At 56.2% G+C, this 19,955-nt stretch overlaps 2 protein-coding genes across 2 annotated transcripts; one reads left to right on the top strand and one right to left on the bottom strand.

Moving 5' to 3' along the window:
- Positions 1-366: 366 nt before the first annotated feature.
- FEM1B (fem-1 homolog B) lies at positions 367-6,677 on the bottom strand. The gene is made up of 2 exons (XM_038147350.1): positions 6,267-6,677; positions 367-3,351 (listed from the first exon to the last, which is right to left on the bottom strand). Exons 1-2 carry the CDS (start codon positions 6,512-6,514, stop codon positions 1,716-1,718), a joined length of 1,884 nt encoding a protein of 627 aa, XP_038003278.1. The 5' UTR covers positions 6,515-6,677; the 3' UTR covers positions 367-1,715.
- A 3,096-nt stretch (positions 6,678-9,773) lies between these two features.
- On the top strand, positions 9,774-18,823 carry CLN6 (CLN6 transmembrane ER protein). Its single transcript, XM_038147552.1, has 7 exons — positions 9,774-9,986; positions 11,035-11,149; positions 11,649-11,747; positions 14,263-14,451; positions 15,403-15,458; positions 16,924-17,046; positions 18,425-18,823. The coding sequence occupies exons 1-7, from the start codon at positions 9,904-9,906 to the stop codon at positions 18,711-18,713; spliced, it is 954 nt and encodes a 317-aa protein (XP_038003480.1). The 5' UTR covers positions 9,774-9,903; the 3' UTR covers positions 18,714-18,823.
- Positions 18,824-19,955: the final 1,132 nt, after the last annotated feature.

Raw genomic sequence — 19,955 nt, 5'->3', positions numbered from 1 at the left:
TTTTGCCAAGGGCTCTTGGTGACAAGGGGAAGGTGGCAGGACAGCATTCCATGACGCCAGGCAGCAGGAATTCACTGGGAAGCAGGGTAACAACCGGGAATAGGCTGGAAGCAGGAGCAGCTTCTCCACAGCAAAGATCTTGACCTGCTTGGAAGTATTTTGGAATCAACAGCCAGGAATTTTTATTGTGACTTTGGAATTCTCCTCGGGAAAATTACACCTTCCACCATCCCAGACTGCTCCAATCTGGCCTCAGGACAATTCCAGGGATGCAGCAGCCACAGCTTCCTTGGAGAACCTAAACCTGACCCCAGAGCTTCTCCCTCAAAGGACACAAACCCCGAACAAAAACCAGGAATGCCGAGGTAATTCCACATTCAATGTTTATTTCTTTGTCATACAAATAGAAACGTGTGCCCCAAATCTCGCCTGAAAGTTCTACCTGGATTGTTTTTAAAAAAAACCCCACGGAACATTCGTTCATCCTGACGGTTAAAAAGCTGCGTGGGAAAGGAACAGAGGGTTCAGGAGCCTTGTCCCAACAAGTGACATTTTCCTGCCGGAGCATCTGCCACTTCTCCCAAAATTCTCAACCGACAACGTCCCCATACAATCACTCGCTCGTCAGCAAAGAGGTTGATGAGAGGAGAATATTTTAATTTTTTTTTGTAAAAATCAGTTTTAAGAAGAGATTTTCCTACTGGAAGGAGTAAAAACCATGAAAAATCCTCGAGTCCAATTCAGGGAGGCACAGACTCCAACGCTTCTTGGAAAAGCCAGGTTCAAGGAAGACTCTCTTTGGCGGCAGACGGCTCCGTTAGGAAGATACAGCATCTGGAATCCAAGAGTGCAGCTGGACAGACTTTGAGTCAAAAAAAAGGTGCGTGTTGAGCATCGGAACAACAGAAAAAAAACCCAAGTCCAAAGCAGTTTGAAATGTTGGGACACACACGAACACAAATTCCCTACCCAGTTTCTAGGGATCCATGCATGATGCTCGGATAGGAGTGACAGAGCTACAGAAAAAGAAACGATGATTGCGGTTATTTTCGGTCAGTGTGGAAGTGGCTTTTGTCCATAGGTTATTCAATACTTACTGGAGCGGTGTCAGTGAGGAGCTTGATAATGGAATTCAGCCCCCCAGAGCTGAATTGTCACCTGCATTTCCTAACAGAGCACCCCTCACGTCTGTAGCTGTAAATTTTGATTTAAAACACAACTTTTAAAACGTTACCAACATCTTCAGCACGAGCTGAAAGGCATAAAAACAGGGTGAGGTATGAGAGCAACGCACTGCCCTGGGGGTGGACACTCCACTTTTAACCCAACTACCACAGAATTCCCAATTTTTCTTTTCCCACCTCACTGTGAGGAGTTTGAAATCCAATTGTGCGAATCGTGTCGGACACGAAGCGTTCGACGGGAGTTACCTGGGGGATTCTTCTTGTATCATTTAGAAAACCAAGAGCTAACAAGGGATTCATTTAATCATAAAAAGGACCAGAATCTCAAACATCGGATTCAACTACAGGACAAGGACGTGGCTTTTCCTGCCCCCCGCCCTCCACCATCTCCACCCGAGAACTGAGGCCGCAGACGGAATCCAGAGGAGCCCAAAACCAAAGGAATGGAGAAAAACAACTTCATGGACACGGGTGTATTCTGCTGTCTGGTGTTGTCCCGGGATAGCACCACCACAAAAGGTTGGACGCGGCCTAGTGGAACTGGACAAACTCCTCCAGAGTTCTGGGGATCTGGTTTTGGTAGCTGATGTTGTAGATCCGCACGGCGCGGGCAGCCAGGCACTTGAGACTCAGCTTCATTTGAGTTTTAAGGAGGATTTCGGACACCCCGGTGGTACTTTTGTCCAGAGGGGTTTTCTTCTGCTTGTTGGTCATGTCCGTGTGGGCGCCGGCCTCCACCAGGCTGATGATGATGGAGTGCAACGTCAAGAAGTCGCTGATGGGCCGGTGGTACTGCACGATGATGTGCAGAGGGCTGTTCCCCTCGTTGTCCACGGCGTTGACGTCGGCGCCGCAGTCCAGCAGGAGCTTGGTGACCAGGGCGTTGGGGAAGCTGCACACGTCGTTGGTGTGGAAGTCGTCCACGGGCGTGCCCGAGTTGACGGCGTGGTGCAGCAGGCTGGAGCCGTCGCGCGTGCGCGGGTCCAGGTGGATCAGGTTGTAGATCTGCTTGTTGATGCGGGACTGGTCGTCCTCGCTGCACTGCGTCTTGGTGGAGATGCACACCAGGTAGAGGAAGGTGAAGATGTTGCACTCGTAGTTGTCCATGGCCGTGTGGATGTCGGCGTCCGGGGTGGTTTTGATGCGCGCCATGCCCTGCTCGATCTCCAGCACGCTGCAGCGCAGGACGCTCTCGATGTCCTTGGCTTTCACGGGCTCGTTCAGGTGGATCATCTGGGAGAAGACCTGAGCGAACCTCAGCAGGTCCTTGTGGGTGTTCCTGTTGCCCTTCTGCCGCAGGTGCAGGGCGTGGAGCCAGAGCTTGATGCACTGCTCGAACTCCATGTTGTCCGCGTAGACCGCGCCCCGGTAAATGATGGGGTGGGAGACGTCGATATTGTCCGAGCCCAGGATCCTCTCCCGCACTATGAGGCCTTCCATGTGAAGGGCATCTCTGTCCTGCCTAATGGACTCTAATTCCTGAGGGGTCCTGCATTCCGACCTGTTTCCGTAAGCCTCGATCTGGGGAAGCACCTCCTTCTCGATGACGTTCTCGCTGTCGCGGTACCTCTCCAGCATGGCTAAATATAAATAGTGGTAAGTCTTCAAAATGTCGTAGTTCTCCCTGTCGTTGGCAAACGAGGCCCCCAGCAGCTCCAGAGCTTCGATCCTGCTCCTCCTGTCGCAGTCGGCGTGAGCCAGCAGCAGCTCCACCACGTCGGCCTTGCAGCTCTCGGCGGCCACTTTGAGCGGCGTCATGCCGTGGCCGTTGACCATCATGGCCGCCTTCCACTTGACCAGCTCCCTGACGATCTCCAGGTGGCCGGCCTCGGCGGCGAAGTGCAGGGCGGTGGCCCCGCAGTGGGCCTTGGCGTTGGGGTCGGCGTGCTGCTCCAGGAGGTAGCGCACCACGTCCGTGTGGCCCTTGTAGGCCGCGATCATCAGGCAGGTGTTGTCGTACTTGTTGGCGATGCTGATGTTGGCGTTGTTCTCCACCAGGTACTTGACGATGTCCAGCCGGCCATCGAAGCAGGCCGCCCGCAGCGGCGTCGAGTTGGTCACCGTGGTGTGGTTGACATTGGCGCCGTGGCTCACCAGCAGCTTGACCACCTCGAAGTGGCCGGCGCCGGCCGCGCACCACAGCGCGGTGGCCCCGTCGATGACGAAGCTGGGGACGAGAGGACGGGGAGAGGGAATTAGGCGGACGCTCTTCCAAAAGCATCCCACACCCTGCCATCAGTGGGGATTTCACAGCCAGCCCATCCCTGGATTCTAAGGAACTCACCAGGATCCCCACGGCCAAGGAATGAGGCCAAGGGAGCACACGGAGCGTTGGAAGTTGGAGCCTCAAAGCAGCCAAAGGGGTTTGGCCACCTTGAAGATCCCACTTGCAAACTCCAGCCTCAGTTTAGAGAGGTCTGGCAAGAAGAGTTCTAGAATTCCCCCTCCAGTGTCACAAAGTGACACACTACAGACCAAGAAAAAACCTTAACATGGATATTTCGATACAAAAAAATCAGATTTAGACACCAGCAACAGCCCTGGCAGCAAAACCAGCTTCAAAATTTCTGATCACTTCCCCTGCCCCCTCTCCCTGAGCTGCAGTTCCCCAGCGCTTCCCCATTCGGGATCCCGTGCCCTGAACCAGCCCGGCAACCTGGGGACACAAACGGAACCTCGGGAAGAAAACAAACCCCAAAAAAGCAGAAGTTCTGGGCCGGGCTGGACTCCACAGATCTGTGTCACATGAATGATGAGGAAATGAGGGGACAGATCCTTCTTTTTAAGCTGTTTTCATTCCCTTAAACCCAGCGCACGAAATAAAGGATTTGCCCCTTTCCCATTCCCTGGTTTTTGAAGGATTTAAATGAAGAAAACAGGCAGGATTCACACACCCTCAAGGCACGTCCCAAACACACGGGAAGGACAAATATTTTCAAACAGCCACGTTCCCCAAAGTTAAAATATGGTCAGATCAGCTGAAATTTCACTTTCACAGGGATTTTTAATTATTATAAAGCCCTCGCAGCTCTGCAGCAACTGTTTGTAAATCCAACACCTCCAGAGGCTCTTCAAGATCTCAGAGAGAATTCCCAGTGAGAAGTTCCCGATTTTGTAAATAACTCCATTGAAATATTTATGTGTTGAAGCAGGAGGAGAGTCAGGAGCGGGGATTTTTTACGAACACGAGGTGATTTGTTGGTGTTTTGAGGTTCCGAGGGAGAGGAGCTGCTGAGCCACCTTATCTGAGGAACAACAATCCCTGGGGATCACATGGGCTCTGCTCCTCTCCCTGCATCCATTGTGCCTCCCACAACTCCTCCTTCAATCCGTGCCAGGCACAGCCTCTGGAAAACATCCCCACCCCAGCCAGGCAAAAATCCAGCATCTGCTGTCTGTCAGGAGGTCCTTCCTCCAGGAATTCTCACCCCGGGAATTCTCAGCCTGCTTCTGACTGGGGAAAAAAAAAAAAAAAACAACAACAACAAACACCAAAAAAAACCAACAAAAACAAAACCAAACAAAACCCAAAACAATAACAAAAAAAAAAACCAAAAACAAACCACACACACCAAAAAAAAAAACCAACAAACCCAGCTGGAAGGGAAAAGGAAGGATTAAAAATCCAACCACACAGGGAAGTGGTTCTGTGTGTGAAAACTGAGCTGTGTGAGAACCTCTCCTGATGGCACTGTCACCTGCAGCAGCAAAAATGTCCCAAAAAGGCCACTCGGGCCCAGCAGAAGCTCTCTGGGCTGTGAATATTATCCTGTCCACAGCTTCACATGGGGAATCCTAAATGGAAAAGGAATTTATGGCTCATAAGGCACCAGGTGGGATCTCCAAGCACTCAGGCATTTTTACCAGAAAATCACCAAACTGTGACCTCACTGTGGCCTCCAACCCCCACGGGATGTTGAGGTGTGGGTGTCATGAACTCATTGCTAAAAACAGCAGCAAAGGGCCCTGGGCACTGCCAGCCTGCCCTCTGTGCCTGGGAAAATCAGAGATCAGATCCCCCGGGAGCTCTGCCGAGGCCCACAGAGGGCAGGAGGCAATCACAGATCACTGGAAGGGACCCACAAGGGCCAGAATAATCTGCCTTGGAAGGAGCCTACCAGGGCCACCAGCTCGTGGAACCTGATGGTGGAAGGGACCCACAAGGGCCACCAAAGCCCAGAATGGATGGAGCCTATCAGGGCCACCAGGTCATGGAATAATCTGAGGCGGAAAGGACACACAAGCACCACCAGGTCACAGAATAATCTGGGTTGGGAAGGGCTCCCAGGGGCCATCGAGTCACAGAACAGTCTGAGCTGCAGGAGGCCCACGGGGGCCAGTAAGGCACAGAGTCACAGAATAGCCTGGGGTGGAAGGGGTCCACAAGGACATCAAGTGACAGAACACTGAGCTGGACAGGGCCTACAAGGACAACAAGTCACAGAATAATCTGAGCTGGGACCCACAAGGACCACCAAGTCACAGAATAGTCTGAGTGAGGAAGAACCCACAAGGACCATCAAGTCACAGAATCCTGAGCTGGAAGGGCTCCCCAGACATCAAGTGACAGAATACTGAGCTGGAAGGGCCCACAAGGACCAGCAAGTCACAGAAGAGCCCAAGTTGAAAAGAACCCACAAGGGCCATCAAGTCACAGAACACAGAACTGGCAGGGCCCCACAAGGACCACCAAATCACAAAACAGCCCGAGTTGAAAAATACCCACAGAGGCCACCAAGTCACAGAATACTGAGCTGGAAGAGATCCACAAGCACCACCAAGTCACAGAACACTGAGCTGGAACGGCTCACAAGGACCACCAAGACCACGGAATAATCTGAGCTGGGACCACAAGGACCAGCATGTCACAGAAGAGCCGGAGCTGAAAAGAACCCGCCGCCAAGCCACAGAACCCACAAGAACCATCGGATCACGGGATTCCCTGCGCTGGAGAAGGCTCCCAAGCCCCACAAGCCCAGCCCCACACCAGCGGGAGCCGCCAGCGGCCCGCACGGCCCTCCCAGCCCGCTCTCCGCCGAGCCCGGGCCGCGCCCGGGGCCGTCCGGGCCGGGCCTCACGTACCCGTCGAAGCGGACGGTGCCGGTCTGCTGCGTGTGGACGCGGTAATGCTCGAGCAGCAGCCGCACCACCTTGGCGTGCCCGTTGCGGGCGGCGATGATGAGCGGCGTGGAGCGCTGCCCGCCGTGCTGGCTCACGTAGCCCAGCAGGTACTTGATGTCGCTCTCGGAGCGGTTCAGCAGCAGCGCGGCCAAGGTGAGCACGCGGCCCTCGCTGGCCGCCTTGTACACGTACCCCGCCAGCCCCTCCATGGCCGCCTCCGCCTCCGCGCGGCCCCGCCGCCCGCAACGGCCCCGCTCGGGCCGGCCCGGCTCTGCCCCGGCCCGCTCCGTCCTGGCGCGGCGCCCCGCGGGGCGCACATGCGGCCGCCCCGGGGCCCGCCGCCCCCGGCCCTGCCCCGGCGCCTGCCCCGGCCCCGGCGGGAGCGCAGCCGCCGCCCGGCAGGCAAGGCGCGGCCCCCCCCGCCCGCAGCGCGGGCCCGGCCGGCACCGCCGCGCTCCGCCCCGGAACCGCTCGGCAGCGCCCGCCCGCCGCGCCGGGGCCGGCCGGCAGCGCGGCCCGGGCAGGCCGTTCCGGGAGCCGCGGCGCTCCCCAGAGCGCGGGCCGGGGCAGCGCGGGCCGAGGGGCTGCGTGGAGCAGCGGGGAGAGTTAAAGAATAAAGAAGGGGTTTATTAAAAGGCCTTCAAGGATACACCTCGGAAAGTCAAAGAGCCCGGCCGTGGCTACACCCAAGTTGGAGCCCAGGTCACGCGTTTATAACACTTTTATACGGTTTTGGTTTTGGTTTTTTTTTTAAGTTTTCACACTTTTATAAGTTTTTTTTAAGTTTTTCACACTTTTATAAGTTTCCGTTTCCATATTGGGGTTAATTATGCAATTCCAGCTTCAGGTGATGCAGTCCCATCCTGCGACACTGCTCTCCTCCATTCCTTGTTGTTTTCAGGCCTGAAGCTGCAGCGGTGTCCTTGGTTCTGGAGCTGGAAAAGGATTGTTTTGCTTGTCTGAACCATGAAGAGAGCCGGCTAATGCTTTATATGGAGTTCAGACATACACCAATGCAGTACAGAATCTGGAAAACAGGAAAGCCGAAACTTAAGGCATCAGCAGCGCCGCCAGGGCATGTCCCCAAAACACGATAACACAGACAACTGCTGCTGTCACCAGCTCAGCTTGGCATCCTCATTTCCACTGCATGACCACTGAGGTTGGAAAATATCTGCGAGGTCACTGAGTCCCACATCCAGGAATTCCTTGGACAACCGCAGGGATGGGGACTCCAAACCCTCCTGGGCAGCCCCTGCCAGTGCCTGACCACCCTTTCCATGGAGAAATTCCTCCTGATGTCCAACCTAAATCCAACCTAAACCTCAGCTCTGGTGCAGTTCAAGAAAATATCTGTGAATCCTGTCCCTGTTCCCTGGGAGCTGAGCCCGACCCTCCCAGGCTGCCCCTTCCTGTCAGGGAGTGTGGAGAGCAAGGCTGGGCTGGGTTGGGCTGCGTTGGACTGGGTTGGGCTGGGTTAGTTGGGTTGGTTGGACTGGATTGGGTTGGGTTGGGCTGGAATTTGTTCATTTGGGCTGGGCCGGGCCAGGTTCAGCTGGACTGGGTTTGGCTGAGCTGGGTTTAGTTGGGCTGGGTTGGGTTAGGCAGGACTGACCTCAGTCGCGTTCAGCTAAGCTGGGTTGGGCTGGGTTTGGCTCAGTTTGGGGTTTTTAAGCCAGACCCAGCAGCTCCCAGCACTTCAGCCATGCCCCCACACATGCAAGGACCCTCACCCCTGCTTTTGGGGACACCTTGTCACACGCCTGTCACCTCAACCCCCTGCTGGGCCACCTCCCTGGCTGCTGGTGACACGAGCCACCGGCAGTAAGGGGACACCACCGCGGGCCCGTCTGCCGCACCATTGTCCTGCGGGGGGATCCGGTCTCAGCCCCGTTAATTTTTAACTTGGAGCCCTGACACCGGAGCCGCGGCTCTTTGTGGGATGTGCATTATTCATGGAGCAGCAGCCGGAGAGCCCGGGGGACACGAGGGGACACAAGCCAGGCCACGGCCAGCCCTGTCTAGAGCCACGTAGCCGTGTCAGGCACAGGGTGACAAGCAGGGTCCTGGTAAGATTAAGTGGCTCCGTTATCTCAGTGATCTCCTCCACTTTTCAGGGATGTTTTCCCAGGCGTCACCCGTGCCCTGCTGGGGGAGCAGGGATGGCGTGGGGAGCGTCCCCTGCTCCTCGAGAGGGACCAAGATCTTCCTTCTGCTGCTTCTGGGAGCGCCCTCAGCTTCGGTAGGACCGGAATTCCAGGCCAGAATTCCTCAGTGGAATACACAGCAGCTCCCAGGGATTGTCCTGTTCCCATCCCGTGTCACACCGTGCACATCCAAGGGAACAGGGACAGGGTGTGACACACGAAGCTCCCATCCCAGGGGTGATGGAGCCTCCGTGCCCAGACCAAGCCCTCCAGGAGGGGTTTGGTGCCTCAGACTTTCTTCCCTGTGAGGGTGGGGAGGCCCTGGCTGTGGCTGCCACATCCCTGGAAGTGTCCAAGGCCAGGCTGGACAGGGCTGGGAGCAACCTGGGATAAACCTGGGAAAACGTCCCTGCCCATGGCAGGATGCACCTCCCAATTTAGACCCCAAAATCCAAACCCCAGCAAGTGCAAATTCAGCGCCGAGGGCTGCGAATCCTTCCCTGCCTGGACATGACCCCATCCTGACAGATTTAGACAGCCAAAATCGAGAGCAGCGAACAGAGTGGAGCGTCCACCGTGAACGACCCAGGGAAATGGAAACTCTGCAAAAGCAGCATTTGCTCGTGGCCAGACCCACGGAGAGCTCCAGCTCCTCGTTCCCAATAAACCTGCGGCTCGGAGCCATGGATTTGCACGGAATTTGCCCTGAGCGTTCCCTGCCAGCCTCTCTGCTCGCAGTCTGGAGCATTCCGGTGTGCCCGTCACAGCAAGGAGCTGCCACTGAGCCCGGAGCTCTCCCGGCGTGAGGAGAGGCCGGGCCGGGCCGGGGCTCACAGAGCCCGGAGCTCTCCCGCCGTGAGGCGAGACCGGGCCGGGCAGGGGCTCACAGAGCCCGGAGCTCTCCCACCCTGAGTCGAGATCGGGCCGGACCGGGGCTCACAGAGCCCGGAGCTCTCCCGGCGTGAGGAGAGGCCGGACCGGGGCTCACAGAGCCCGGAGCTCTCCCGGCGTGAGGAGAGGCCGGACCGGGGCTCACAGAGCCCGGAGCTCTCCCGGCGTGAGGAGAGGCCGGACCGGGGCTCACAGAGCCCGGAGCTCTCCCGGCGTGAGGAGAGGCCGGACCGGGGCTCACAGAGCCCGGAGCTCTCCCGGCGTGAGGAGAGGCCGGACCGGGGCTCACAGAGCCCGGAGCTCTCCCGGCGTGAGGAGAGGCCGGACCGGGGCTCACAGAGCCCGGAGCTCTCCCGCCGTGAGGCGCGGCCGGGCCAGCGGGGCCGGAGCAGCGGGGCCGGCGCTGCCCCCGCCCCGCCGGGCGGGCCCGGGGCCGCCCCCGCGCAGCCGCCGCTGCTCCGCGGGCCGGGCCGGGAGCGCCCGGCAGCGGCATCGGCTCCGGCAGCGCCACAGGAGCGGCAGGGCTCCGGCAGCGGCCCCGGGAGCCCCGGGCCGGGCGGATGCAGGGCGCGGCGCGGCGCCGGCCGTTCCCGGCCGCGGCCCCGGGCTCGCCCCCGCCCGCCGGGCCGCTCTACCCGGGCAGGTGAGCGCGGCCGGGGCTCGGGGGATCGGGAACGGGAAAATCCATCCCGGATTCACTGGGGATCCTCTCCCCATCCAACTCCCCCGGCTCAGCCCGCTCCGAACCCCCCGGGACAGCCCGGCCCCTTCGCGGGTACCACCCCCGGGTGCTGCGGGGTCCGGGACATCCCCGGGTCGGGGTTCGGGATATCCCCAGGGTCGGGGTCCAGAACACCCCCAGGTCAGGATTCGGGGTATCCCCTGGTCGGGGTTCGGGATACCCCCAGGGTCGGGGCCCCCAAGGTTCCCCCACTCGGCTTTGTCCGGGGCATCCCGGCGTACCTGGGTTATCCCAGCCGATCCAGGGTTTGGCAGACTCTTGGAGGGAGCCGCAGCATTCCCAGCTCAGCCAGGGTACCCCATCCTCACCCTCCAGCTCTCGGGGTTCATTGAATCATCCCAGGGTGGTTTGGGGTGGAAAGGACCTTAAAGGTCCTGTCAGTCCATGGGCACGGACACTTCCATGGACTTTGGACCACGGGCAGCCCAAGCTCGAGGCTGCTCCAGCTGATCCCGTTCTGGTCTGGGCACCAGGAGAGGCATTGATCCGCTTTTCCTGCGGGGAGGTGAAGGTCCAGAGGTGCTGGGGGGGCATTTCATGGAAAGGCTCCGTCGGGGTTGGATCCTCGGCGGAGGCAGAGGGTGCTGGGTGCAGGAGCTGAAGGTGACGCTGCATCCCGAGCATCCCGGTGCTGGAATTCCGCCGGGCAGTGCTGCATTTTTAGCCCTCAGCTCAACTCCTGGGACTTGGGATTTTGCTTCATCATGCAAAAGTTAAAAATAGTTGCACTTAATTCAGCACTTTTCACCTTGCTGAAGAGACCGGGAAGAGCCTCCCCACAGGGACGGGTCAGGGACGGCGACAGCTTCGTGCTCTCCTGTCCTGCCTGCTCCCCAGCTTTGTTATCCCGCAGCGCCCAGAGCCAGGGAAGCGCAGCTCTGGCGTGGGGTGACAGCTCTGCCTCCTCCCAGAGCTGCTCCACGGCTCCGTGTCCCTCTGTCCCCTCCAGGCACGGGGCGGTGAAGGCCGAGGACACCTTCAAGACGTCCCCGTTCCACCTGGACCTGTGGTTCTACTTCACCCTGCAGAACTGGGTGCTGGATTTCGGGCGCCCCATCGCCATGGTGAGTGAGGGGACAGGGCCGGGGGGTCCCCAGGGCTGTCCCCTGCGCCAGGGGGGTGCCCTGGAGGAGCTGGCACCACTGCCCTGCTCTGGTGGCACTGGGGCCAAGCCAGCTCCAGTCTCTGGGAAAGCTGTTCCCTGTTCTCACTCCCACACCTTCGTTTCACACCTGGGAGGTTCCTCCTGCTCTTGCCTGTATCCCAGAGCTTGGGGCTGCAGCTTCCAGGAGTGGCCATTCCATTTCAATGGAATTTTTTTGAGCAGAAGGTTCAGGAAGGTCCAGGAATCCCAATGCCTTCCTTCACCCCACAGCTTGCCAGCACCGGGCAGGGCTGGGAGTGAAAATTCCCAGAGGGTGATTTTCGGGAAGTTTGCTCCCAGCTGAGCTGCCCAGCTTGGTCCCTACCACCCCCCTGAAGGCCAGCCGAGCATTCCCAAGCGATCCCAACGTTTTCCCTCTCCCATGATGGCTGATGTGCTGCTCTTCCCTCTCTCTTCAGATCATCCTCCCTCTGGAGTGGTTTCCTCTGAACAAACCCAGCGCTGGAGATTATTTCCACATGGCTTACAACGTTATCACCCCCTTCCTGCTGCTGAAGGTAACCCTGGCAGTGTCCAGGGGTTTCCCATTCCCACTTTTGTAAAGTTTCAGAGGTTTTGAGGGGGTTGGTTATTCCCAAATTCCTGCCAGGAAGGAAGAGTTAAGAGGATTTGTGATGCCACCTCAATTTCCTGCATGTCCAGAGCAAATCCCCCTGCAGTTCTGGCTCCAGGAGGAGTCAGAGCTGAAGGTAAACCTGGGAATGTTCAGGGGTTTTCCATTCCAGGTTTTGCAAAGGCTCAGAGGATTTTAGGATGTTGGTTATTCCCAAATTCCCTCCAGCAAGGAGGAATTTCCCACTCCAGGAGGGATTTGCGGTGCCGCCTTTTAAAGAGCGCCTCAATTTCCTGCATATCCAAAGCAAATCACTTCCCCCTGGAATTCTGGCTCCAGGAGGAGTCAGAGCCCTTTTCCCAAATGATATTTTTAGGACAACATCCACCTTTGGCTTAAAAGGCAGCTGGGAGCAGAGTGGATTTTCTAAACTGTTCAGAGCTTAATTGCACTTGATCTTTGACATTGGAATTGTGGCTGGAGCTGGAATTCATCTGGCTCCAGCTGCCAGCCTCTGGATCCCATGGACCATTCATCAGGTGAAATCCTGTCAGATCATTAGGAATCTTTTCCCATTAAACACTTCGGGAGAAAGCAATTATAAATCTATTTTAACCTTCATTAGCTGGGAATTGGATTATGGCCTGAGGTGCAAATGATTCCCTCTCGATATTCCAGGAGGATTTCAAGGCTGGGGGCAAAAAGGGAATATCCAGGGTGTGGGAGCTGACCTTTCCCAGGTGATTTCTCACCCACAGGGAAATCCAGGATGCATTTTTCCTGGCCCAGGGACGTGTCCCTCCCTCCTGTCCCCTCCAGGACCTTGTGCTCTCCTTGTCCTCCTGTGACGTCCGTGCCGCAGCTTCAGGGGAAGGGAAAGTTAAGCCTCCAAATTAAACCCAAATAAGGTCAAAATTAAACACAAATAAGGAGCTTTTCCCCGCTTGGGGAGGGCTGCAAAGCTGATTTAGGGAGAGGGGGGGCCCTGGCTGATCCCAGAGCTGACCCAGCCAAAGCTGGAAAACTCCTGGAGCTGGGATCTGCCTCGGGAGCTCTTCCCTGCTGTGCAAGCTGAGCGTGGAGCTGCATCCCAAAATTCCTGCTGCTGTCCCAAGGCTTGTCCCGGGCCCTGAGCCAGCCCCAGGTGCTCGAGATGGGGCAGGGAGAGAGCCCAGCACTGAAAGCAGTGCCCAAGAATTGCCCTGAGTGGTTCTGTGGCACTCAGCTCCTCCTGGCTGTGGGGTCAAACTGGGGAGCTGAATCCCATTCCGTGGGGAAGAAAGGGAACAGGATCCCAAAATGTTCACTATGGGGATGCTGAAGCTCTCTGTGGAGCTGAGTCCCATTCCATGGGGAAGAAAGGGACGGAACCCCAAATGTTCAGTAGGGGGATGCTGAAGCTCTCTGGGGAGCTGAGTCCCATTCCATGGGGAAGAAAGGGAACAGAACCCAAAATGTTCACCTGGGGGATCCTGAAGTGTCCTGAAGCTCTCTGTGGAGCTGAGTCCCATTCCATGGGGAAGAAAAGAACAGGACCCCAAAATGTTCACCTGGGGGATGCTGGAGTGTCCTGAAGCTCTCTGTGGAGCTGAGTCCCATTCCATGGGGAAGAAAGGGCACAGGACCCCAGAATGTTCACCTGGGGGATGCTGAAGTGTCCAGACAGGGTGGGAAGCCTGAGGAGCTCTGTGCTGGAGGCTCTGCTGCCACTGGAGGGCACATCCAACCTCCCAGTCCTCTCCAGAGGCAGGAGATCCACGGCCTTTTAATGAGGCAACCCTCGTTAGCAGCAAGCCAAATGAACTCTTGGGGTTGAAAGCAGCAGAAACCTCTTCAGAGGTTTTTCTCCCAAAATTGGCCTGAACCAGGACAAGTTGTTACATCTTTTAGAAAAAGGGATTTGCTGAACTTTCCTGAGTTTACACCTTTAGAACCTAAGGGGCAATGTTAAAACCAGGCCTGTAAGACATGATTTGAAGCACCCTGGCGGAATGACAATATTTGTCTCGGAATATTTAGCTTGAGTTCATTTAAAATTACACTTCATGCCATTTCTGATTCCTGTTCCGATAAACCAAGGCTGTCTGTTGCTGTTACGACATTAAACTCTTGGGATCTGTTTTAGCAGCAGCTTCCAGTGAAAGGCAGAGTGCCTGAGATGGGATTTTGGTGAGATGCAGGTGCCTTACCTGCAGAAAGCAATCCATTCTCTTCAGCACAGTGTAAGTCCATCAGCTCCTGGTGCTAAAAACACAAAACCTGTGCCTTTGACCTCACTATGAGTCAGGAGTTGAGCTTGATGATTTTTTTTTTGGGTCCCTTCAAACTCAGGATATTTTGGGATTTTTGGTGATGAATTTCTGAGCGCTCTGGCAAAAAAAAAAACCCAAAACCCAGCGAGGGCAGGAGCTGCCACATCCCTGCTCCTCCTCCTGCTCACGCCCTCCCTGTGCCTGCAGCTCATCGAGAGGTCCCCCAAGACCCTGCCCCGGTCCATGGTCTACGTCAGCATCATCACCTTCGTGATGGGCGCCAGCATCCACCTGGTGGGAGACTCGGTGAACCACCGGCTGATCTTCAGCGGGTACCAGCACCACCTGTCCGTCAGGGAGAACCCCATCATCAGGAACCTCAAACCCGAGACCCTGGTGAGGCCCAGCCGGGATCTGAAACCTGAATTTGTAAATGATAAAGGAACCTCAAACCCGAGACCCTGGTGAGGCCCCAGCCGGGATCTGAAACCTGAGTTTGTAAATGCTAAAGGAACCTCAAACCTGAGATCCTGGTGAGGGCTGAGCTGGGATCTGAAATCTGAGTTTGTAAATGCTAAAGGAACCTCAAACCTGAGATCCTGGTGAGGGCTGAGCTGGGATCTGAAACCTGAATTTGTAAATGCTAAAGGAACCTCAAACCCCAGACCCTGGTGAGGGCTGAGCTGGGATCTGAAACCTGAATTTGTAAATGCTAAAGGAACCTCAAACCTGAGACCCTGGTGAGGCCCCAGCTGGGATCTGAAACCTGAATTTGTAAATGGTAAAGGAACCTCAAACCTGGGACCCTGGTGAGAGGCTGAGCTGGGTTTATTAAATCTAAATTTATAAATTGTAACGGAACCACAAACCTGGCTCAGCTGGGCTCTGAAATCTGAGTTTATAAATGATAAAGGAACCTCAAACCTGAGACCTTGGTGAGGGCTGAGCTGGGTTCTGAAATCTGAATTTACAGATTGTAAAGGAACCTTTAGCCAGAGATCTTGGTGAGGGGCTGAGCTGGGTTTGTAAAATCTGAGTTTATAAATGATAAAGATACATCAAGCCAGAGACCCTGGTAACGGGCTGAGCTGGGCCCAGGCATTCTGAAAGCTGAATTTATAAATGACACCTGGGTAAGAGGCTGAGCTGGGCCCAAGCATTCTAAAATCTGAATTTATAAATTACCTGGGTGGGGGCTGAGCTGGGCCCAGGCATTTCTAAAATCTGAATTTATAAATCACCTGGGTGGGGACTGAGCTGGGCTCAAGCATTTTTAAAATCTGAGTTTGTGAATGATGAAGCCGAGCTCGTTTGCTGATGGGATTCTCCTCCCCTGTCCTGTCACAGATCGATTCCTTCGAGCTGCTCTACTACTACGACGAATATTTGGGGCACTCCATGTGGTGAGTGATTCCCAGCAGGCCCGGAGATTATGGGATGGCACAGGGGGAAGGGCAGAGCTTAAAGTGGAAAAAAAAACCCCCGAGCCAGAGCTGGCTGGGGATAATGTTCTGCTGGCCAGGGCTGGATTAGGATCCAGATTAGGGTGGATCTGGCAATCGCTGGAAAATCCCCTCTGCTCAGGGATATTTTGGGATTGGAGGGCCAGAGGAACAGTTTGTCCTTCCAGGGGTGGACAGAAGGTTCCTCCTGGATCCTCCTCCAGCACCCCCAGATGTGCCCCAAGCACCCCAAACACCCCAAACACCTCTAACACCCCAAATATCCCAAACACCCCAAACACCTAAAATAAATATCCCAAGCACCCCAAATATCCCAAGCACCCCAAACACCTCTAACCCCCCAAATATCCCAAACACCCCAAATATCCCAAGAGGAGGGCCTGGACCTGCTCCAGGTGATGCTGGGGGAATCTCTCCTGGATGATTTGGGGTTCCTGGAGTGCTGGGAAGGAGCAAACCCCATTCTTCAGAGCCCTTAAAGGGGAACAAGGGCTCCTAGGGGGTTTGGAATCCTGCTGCACATCCCAGACACAGCACGGGAGCCTGGGAATGCCCTGCTGGAATTGTCCGAGGCAGCACTGGAGCCCAGCTTTGCTGGTTCCCATCAGCAAATCCGGGCTGTTCCTGCCTCAGCTGGGAATTCTCAGGATCTGCAGAGCCCAGGATGAGCCCAGCCCCTGCCCCGGCCCTTCTGTGCCCTGCGGATGCAGCAGGAATCCCTGAGCAGGAAATCCCACAGCAGCAGGAATCCCTGAGCAGGGAATCCCACAGCAGCGGGAATCCCTGAGCAAGGAATCCCTGAGCAGGGAATCCCTGAGCAGGGAATCCCACAGCAGCAGGAATCCCACAGCAGCAGGAATCCCACAGCAGCAGGAATCCCTGAGCAAGGAATCCCACAGCAGCAGGAATCCCACAGCAGCAGGAATCCCTGAGCAAGGAATCCCACAGCAGCGGGAATCCCACAGCAGCGGGAATCCCTGAGCAAGGAATCCCACAGCAGCGGGAATCCCTGAGCAAGGAATCCCACAGCAGCGGGAATCCCTGAGCAGGGAATCCCACAGCAGCAGGAATCCCACAGCAGCAGGAATCCCACAGCAGCAGGAATCCCACAGCAGCAGGAATCCCACAGCAGCAGGAATCCCTGAGCAGGGAATCCCACAGCAGCAGGAATCCCTGAGCAGGGAATCCCACAGCAGCAGGAATCCCTGAGCAGGGAATCCCACAGCAGCGGGAATCCCACAGCAGCGGGAATCCCACAGCAGCAGGAATCCCACAGCAGCGGGAATCCCACAGCTGCTCCATCCCCAGGCCCAGCAGAGGAGCATCTCCAGGTGTGGGGTGGGTCTGGGGGAGTTCCAGTCCCTTCCAGGCTCATCACAGCGCCGGGAATTGCCGGTTTTTCCAGGTACATCCCGTTTTTCCTGATCCTGTTCATTTATTTCACCGGCTGCTTCACGCCCGCGGCGGAGCAGAGCCGGATGCCCCTGGCTGCCCTGCTCCTGGTGGGGCCCAGCGGCCTCTACTACTGGTGAGTGCCTGGGGCAGGGAGGGAATCCCACAGGAATGTTCCGGGAATACCTCAGGAAGAGCTGCTCCATTCCCCAGGGCTCCCCAGAGCAGCTTTTGCTCTGTGGGGCTGGGAATGCTCTCCCTGCGATCCCAGGATCAAAATTGAAGCCAAAAGAGCTGGGAATGCTCTCCCTGCATTCCAGGATCAAAACTGATCCCAGGAAATCTGGGAATGCTCTCCCTGTGATCCCAGGACCAAAACTGATCCCAGGAAATCTGGGAATGCTCGCCCTGCATTCCAGGATCACCACTGATCCCAGAAAGGCTGGGAACACTGTCCATGTGATTCCCAGGATCAAAACTGATCCCAGAAAGGCTGGGAACACTGTCCATGTGATTCCCAGGATCACCACTGATCCCAGAGTGGCTGGGAAAGCTCTCCCTGTGATCCCAGAATGGCTGGGAACGCTCTCCCTGTGATCCCAGAGCGGCTGGGAACGCTCTCCCTGTGATTCCCAGGATCAAAACTGATCCCAGAAAGGCTGGGAAAGCTCTCCCTGTGATTCCCAGAAAGGCTGGGAAAGCTCTCCCTGTGATCCCCAGGATCACCACTGATCCCGGAGCGGCTGGGAACGCTCTCCCTGTGATTCCCAGGATCACCACTGATCCCGGAGCGGCTGGGCAGGCTCTCCCTGTGATTCCCAGGATCAGCACTGATCCCAGAGCGGCTGGGAACGCTCTCCCTGTTCCCTGTGATCCCAGAGCGGCTGGGAACGCTCTCCCTGTGATCCCAGGATCAGCAGTGATCCCAGAGCGGCTGGGCAGGCTCTCCCTGTGATTCCCAGGATCACCACTGATCCCAGAGCGGCTGGGAACGCTCTCCCTGTTCCCTGTGATCCCAGAGCGGCTGGGAACGCTCTCCCTGTGATCCCAGGATCACCACTGATCCCGGAGCGGCTGGGAACGCTCTCCCTGTGATTCCCAGGATACCACTGATCCCAGAGCGGCTGGGCAGGCTCTCCCTGTGATTCCCAGGATCAGCAGTGATCCCAGAGCGGCTGGGCAGGCTCTCCCTGTAATTCCCAGGATACCACTGATCCCAGAGCGGCTGGGCAGGCTCTCCCTGTGATTCCCAGGATCAGCAGTGATCCCAGAGTGGCTGGGAACGCTCTCCCTGTTCCCTGTGATCCCAGAGCGGCTGGGCAGGCTCTCCCTGTGATCCCAGGATCAGCAGTGATCCCAGAGCGGCTGGGCAGGCTCTCCCTGTAATTCCCAGGATCCCACTGATCCCAGAGCGGCTGGGCAGGCTCTCCCTGTGATCCCAGGATCCCACTGATCCCAGAGCGGCTGGGCAGGCTCTCCCGGCAGCCCGGGATCCGCAGGAATTCTCCCCGCAGGTACCTGGTGACGGAGGGCCAGATCTTCATCCTCTACATCTTCACCTTCTTCGCCATGATGGCCCTGGTGATGCACCAGAGGCGCAAGGGGCTGGCACTGGACAGCAACGGGCTCTTCCTCTTCCTCTCCTTCATCATCACCCTGCTCCTCATCGCCGCCTGGGTGGGCTGGCTCTGGAATGACAAAATCCTGCGGAAAAAGTACCCCGGGGTGATTTACATCCCCGAGCCCTGGGCCTTCTACACCCTGCACATGAACAACCTGCACGCAGCCAAGGGCGCTTTCTGAAGCTTTTGGTATTTGATATTAAAGAAGATATTGAAGATATTGATATTAAAGAAGAAATCTAGTTTTTCTAATGTAGATTCACGTGTTTCGAATAAATTCCTGAGAGTGGTGGTGGCTGCGTGGTGATTAGGGCTGGTCAGGGAGGGGGTTAATTAGAATTAATTAACTCGCTGTCACTGCTGAGCGCAGGGATGGGGCCGGAGAGGCCAATTCCCCACAAACAGCCCCAAAATCCATTGGGCAGGGGGGAACTTAGAGGGATCTCTGCCCCAGCACCTTCAGCTCTCACAAATGGCAAATTCCCCACAAAACAGCCCCAAAATCCATCAGGAAAGGGGGGAATTCCAAGGATCTCTGCAGCAGCACCTTCAGCTCTCACAAATGGCAAATTCCCCACAAACAGCCCCAAAATCCATCAGGAAAGGGGGGAATGCCAGGGGTCTGTGCACCAGCACTGCCCGCTCTCACAAAAGGGGAAATTCCCCACAAAACAACCCAAAATCCATTGAGCAGGGGGTGAATTCCAGGGATTGCTGCCCCAGCACCTTCAGCTCTCACAAAAGGGCAAATTCTCCATGAACAGCCCCAAAATCCATCGGGCAGGGGGTGAATTCCCAGGATCTCTGCAGCAGCACTGCCAGCTCTCACAAAAGGGGAAATTCCCCACAAAACAGCCCAAAAGCCATCGGGCAGGGGGTGAATTCCAGGGATTTGTGCACCAGCACCTTCTGCTCTCACTCAGACATGAGAATCCCTCAGAATTCCCCACAAAACATCCCTGAATCCATCGGGAACTCCGAGGGTCTCTGCATCAGCGCCTCCAGCTCTCGCTCAGACATTGGAATTGCTCAGAATTCCCAAAAACATCCCAGAATCAATCAGGAACTCCAAGGGTCTCTGCCCCAGCACCTCCAGCTCTCGCTCAGCTGCAGGAATTGCTGGATTTTTTTTTTTTTTTTTAGAATTTTTTTGATTTTTGGAATATTTTGATTTTTTTATTTTGGGATTTTTTTTTGAATATTTGGATTTTTTATTTTGGATTTTTTTTATTTTTTTAATTTTTTTTAATTATTATTTTTTGAACTTTAGGATTTTTTTTGAATTTTTTGGATTTTTCCATGCTCCTCCTCCTCCTCTCCCAGCAGCCGGGCTCCGTGCCAGGTGCGCCTCTTCGGGGTGACCGAACCCGTGGTTTCGGGTCCCCAGGGAGCCGCACAGCCCATCCCGGGGCCGGGAAGCGGC

Source organism: Motacilla alba, chromosome 10 (assembly GCF_015832195.1).
Source record: "Motacilla alba alba isolate MOTALB_02 chromosome 10, Motacilla_alba_V1.0_pri, whole genome shotgun sequence".
Classification (NCBI taxonomy): Eukaryota; Metazoa; Chordata; class Aves; order Passeriformes; family Motacillidae; genus Motacilla; species Motacilla alba.
The sequence above is the reverse complement of the archived record's forward strand: the minus strand, read 5'-3'. Positions and strand labels throughout refer to the sequence as shown.

What these genes read in the sequence shown, in the direction of transcription:
- FEM1B (XM_038147350.1), bottom strand. Translation starts at nt 6,514, where the DNA reads ATGGAGGGGCTGGCGGGGTACGTGTACAAGGCGGCCAGCGAGGGCCGC. An exon ending in GGCACCGTCCGCTTCGACGG is followed by an intron (nt 3,352 to 6,266) that starts GTACGTGAGGCC and finishes TCTCGTCCCCAG; the next exon opens with CTTCGTCATCGACGGGGCCA.
- CLN6 (XM_038147552.1), top strand. Translation starts at nt 9,904, where the DNA reads ATGCAGGGCGCGGCGCGGCGCCGGCCGTTCCCGGCCGCGGCCCCGGGC. An exon ending in CCCCCTTCCTGCTGCTGAAG is followed by an intron (nt 11,748 to 14,262) that starts GTAACCCTGGCA and finishes CTGTGCCTGCAG; the next exon opens with CTCATCGAGAGGTCCCCCAA. An exon ending in ACCTCAAACCCGAGACCCTG is followed by an intron (nt 14,452 to 15,402) that starts GTGAGGCCCAGC and finishes GTCCTGTCACAG; the next exon opens with ATCGATTCCTTCGAGCTGCT.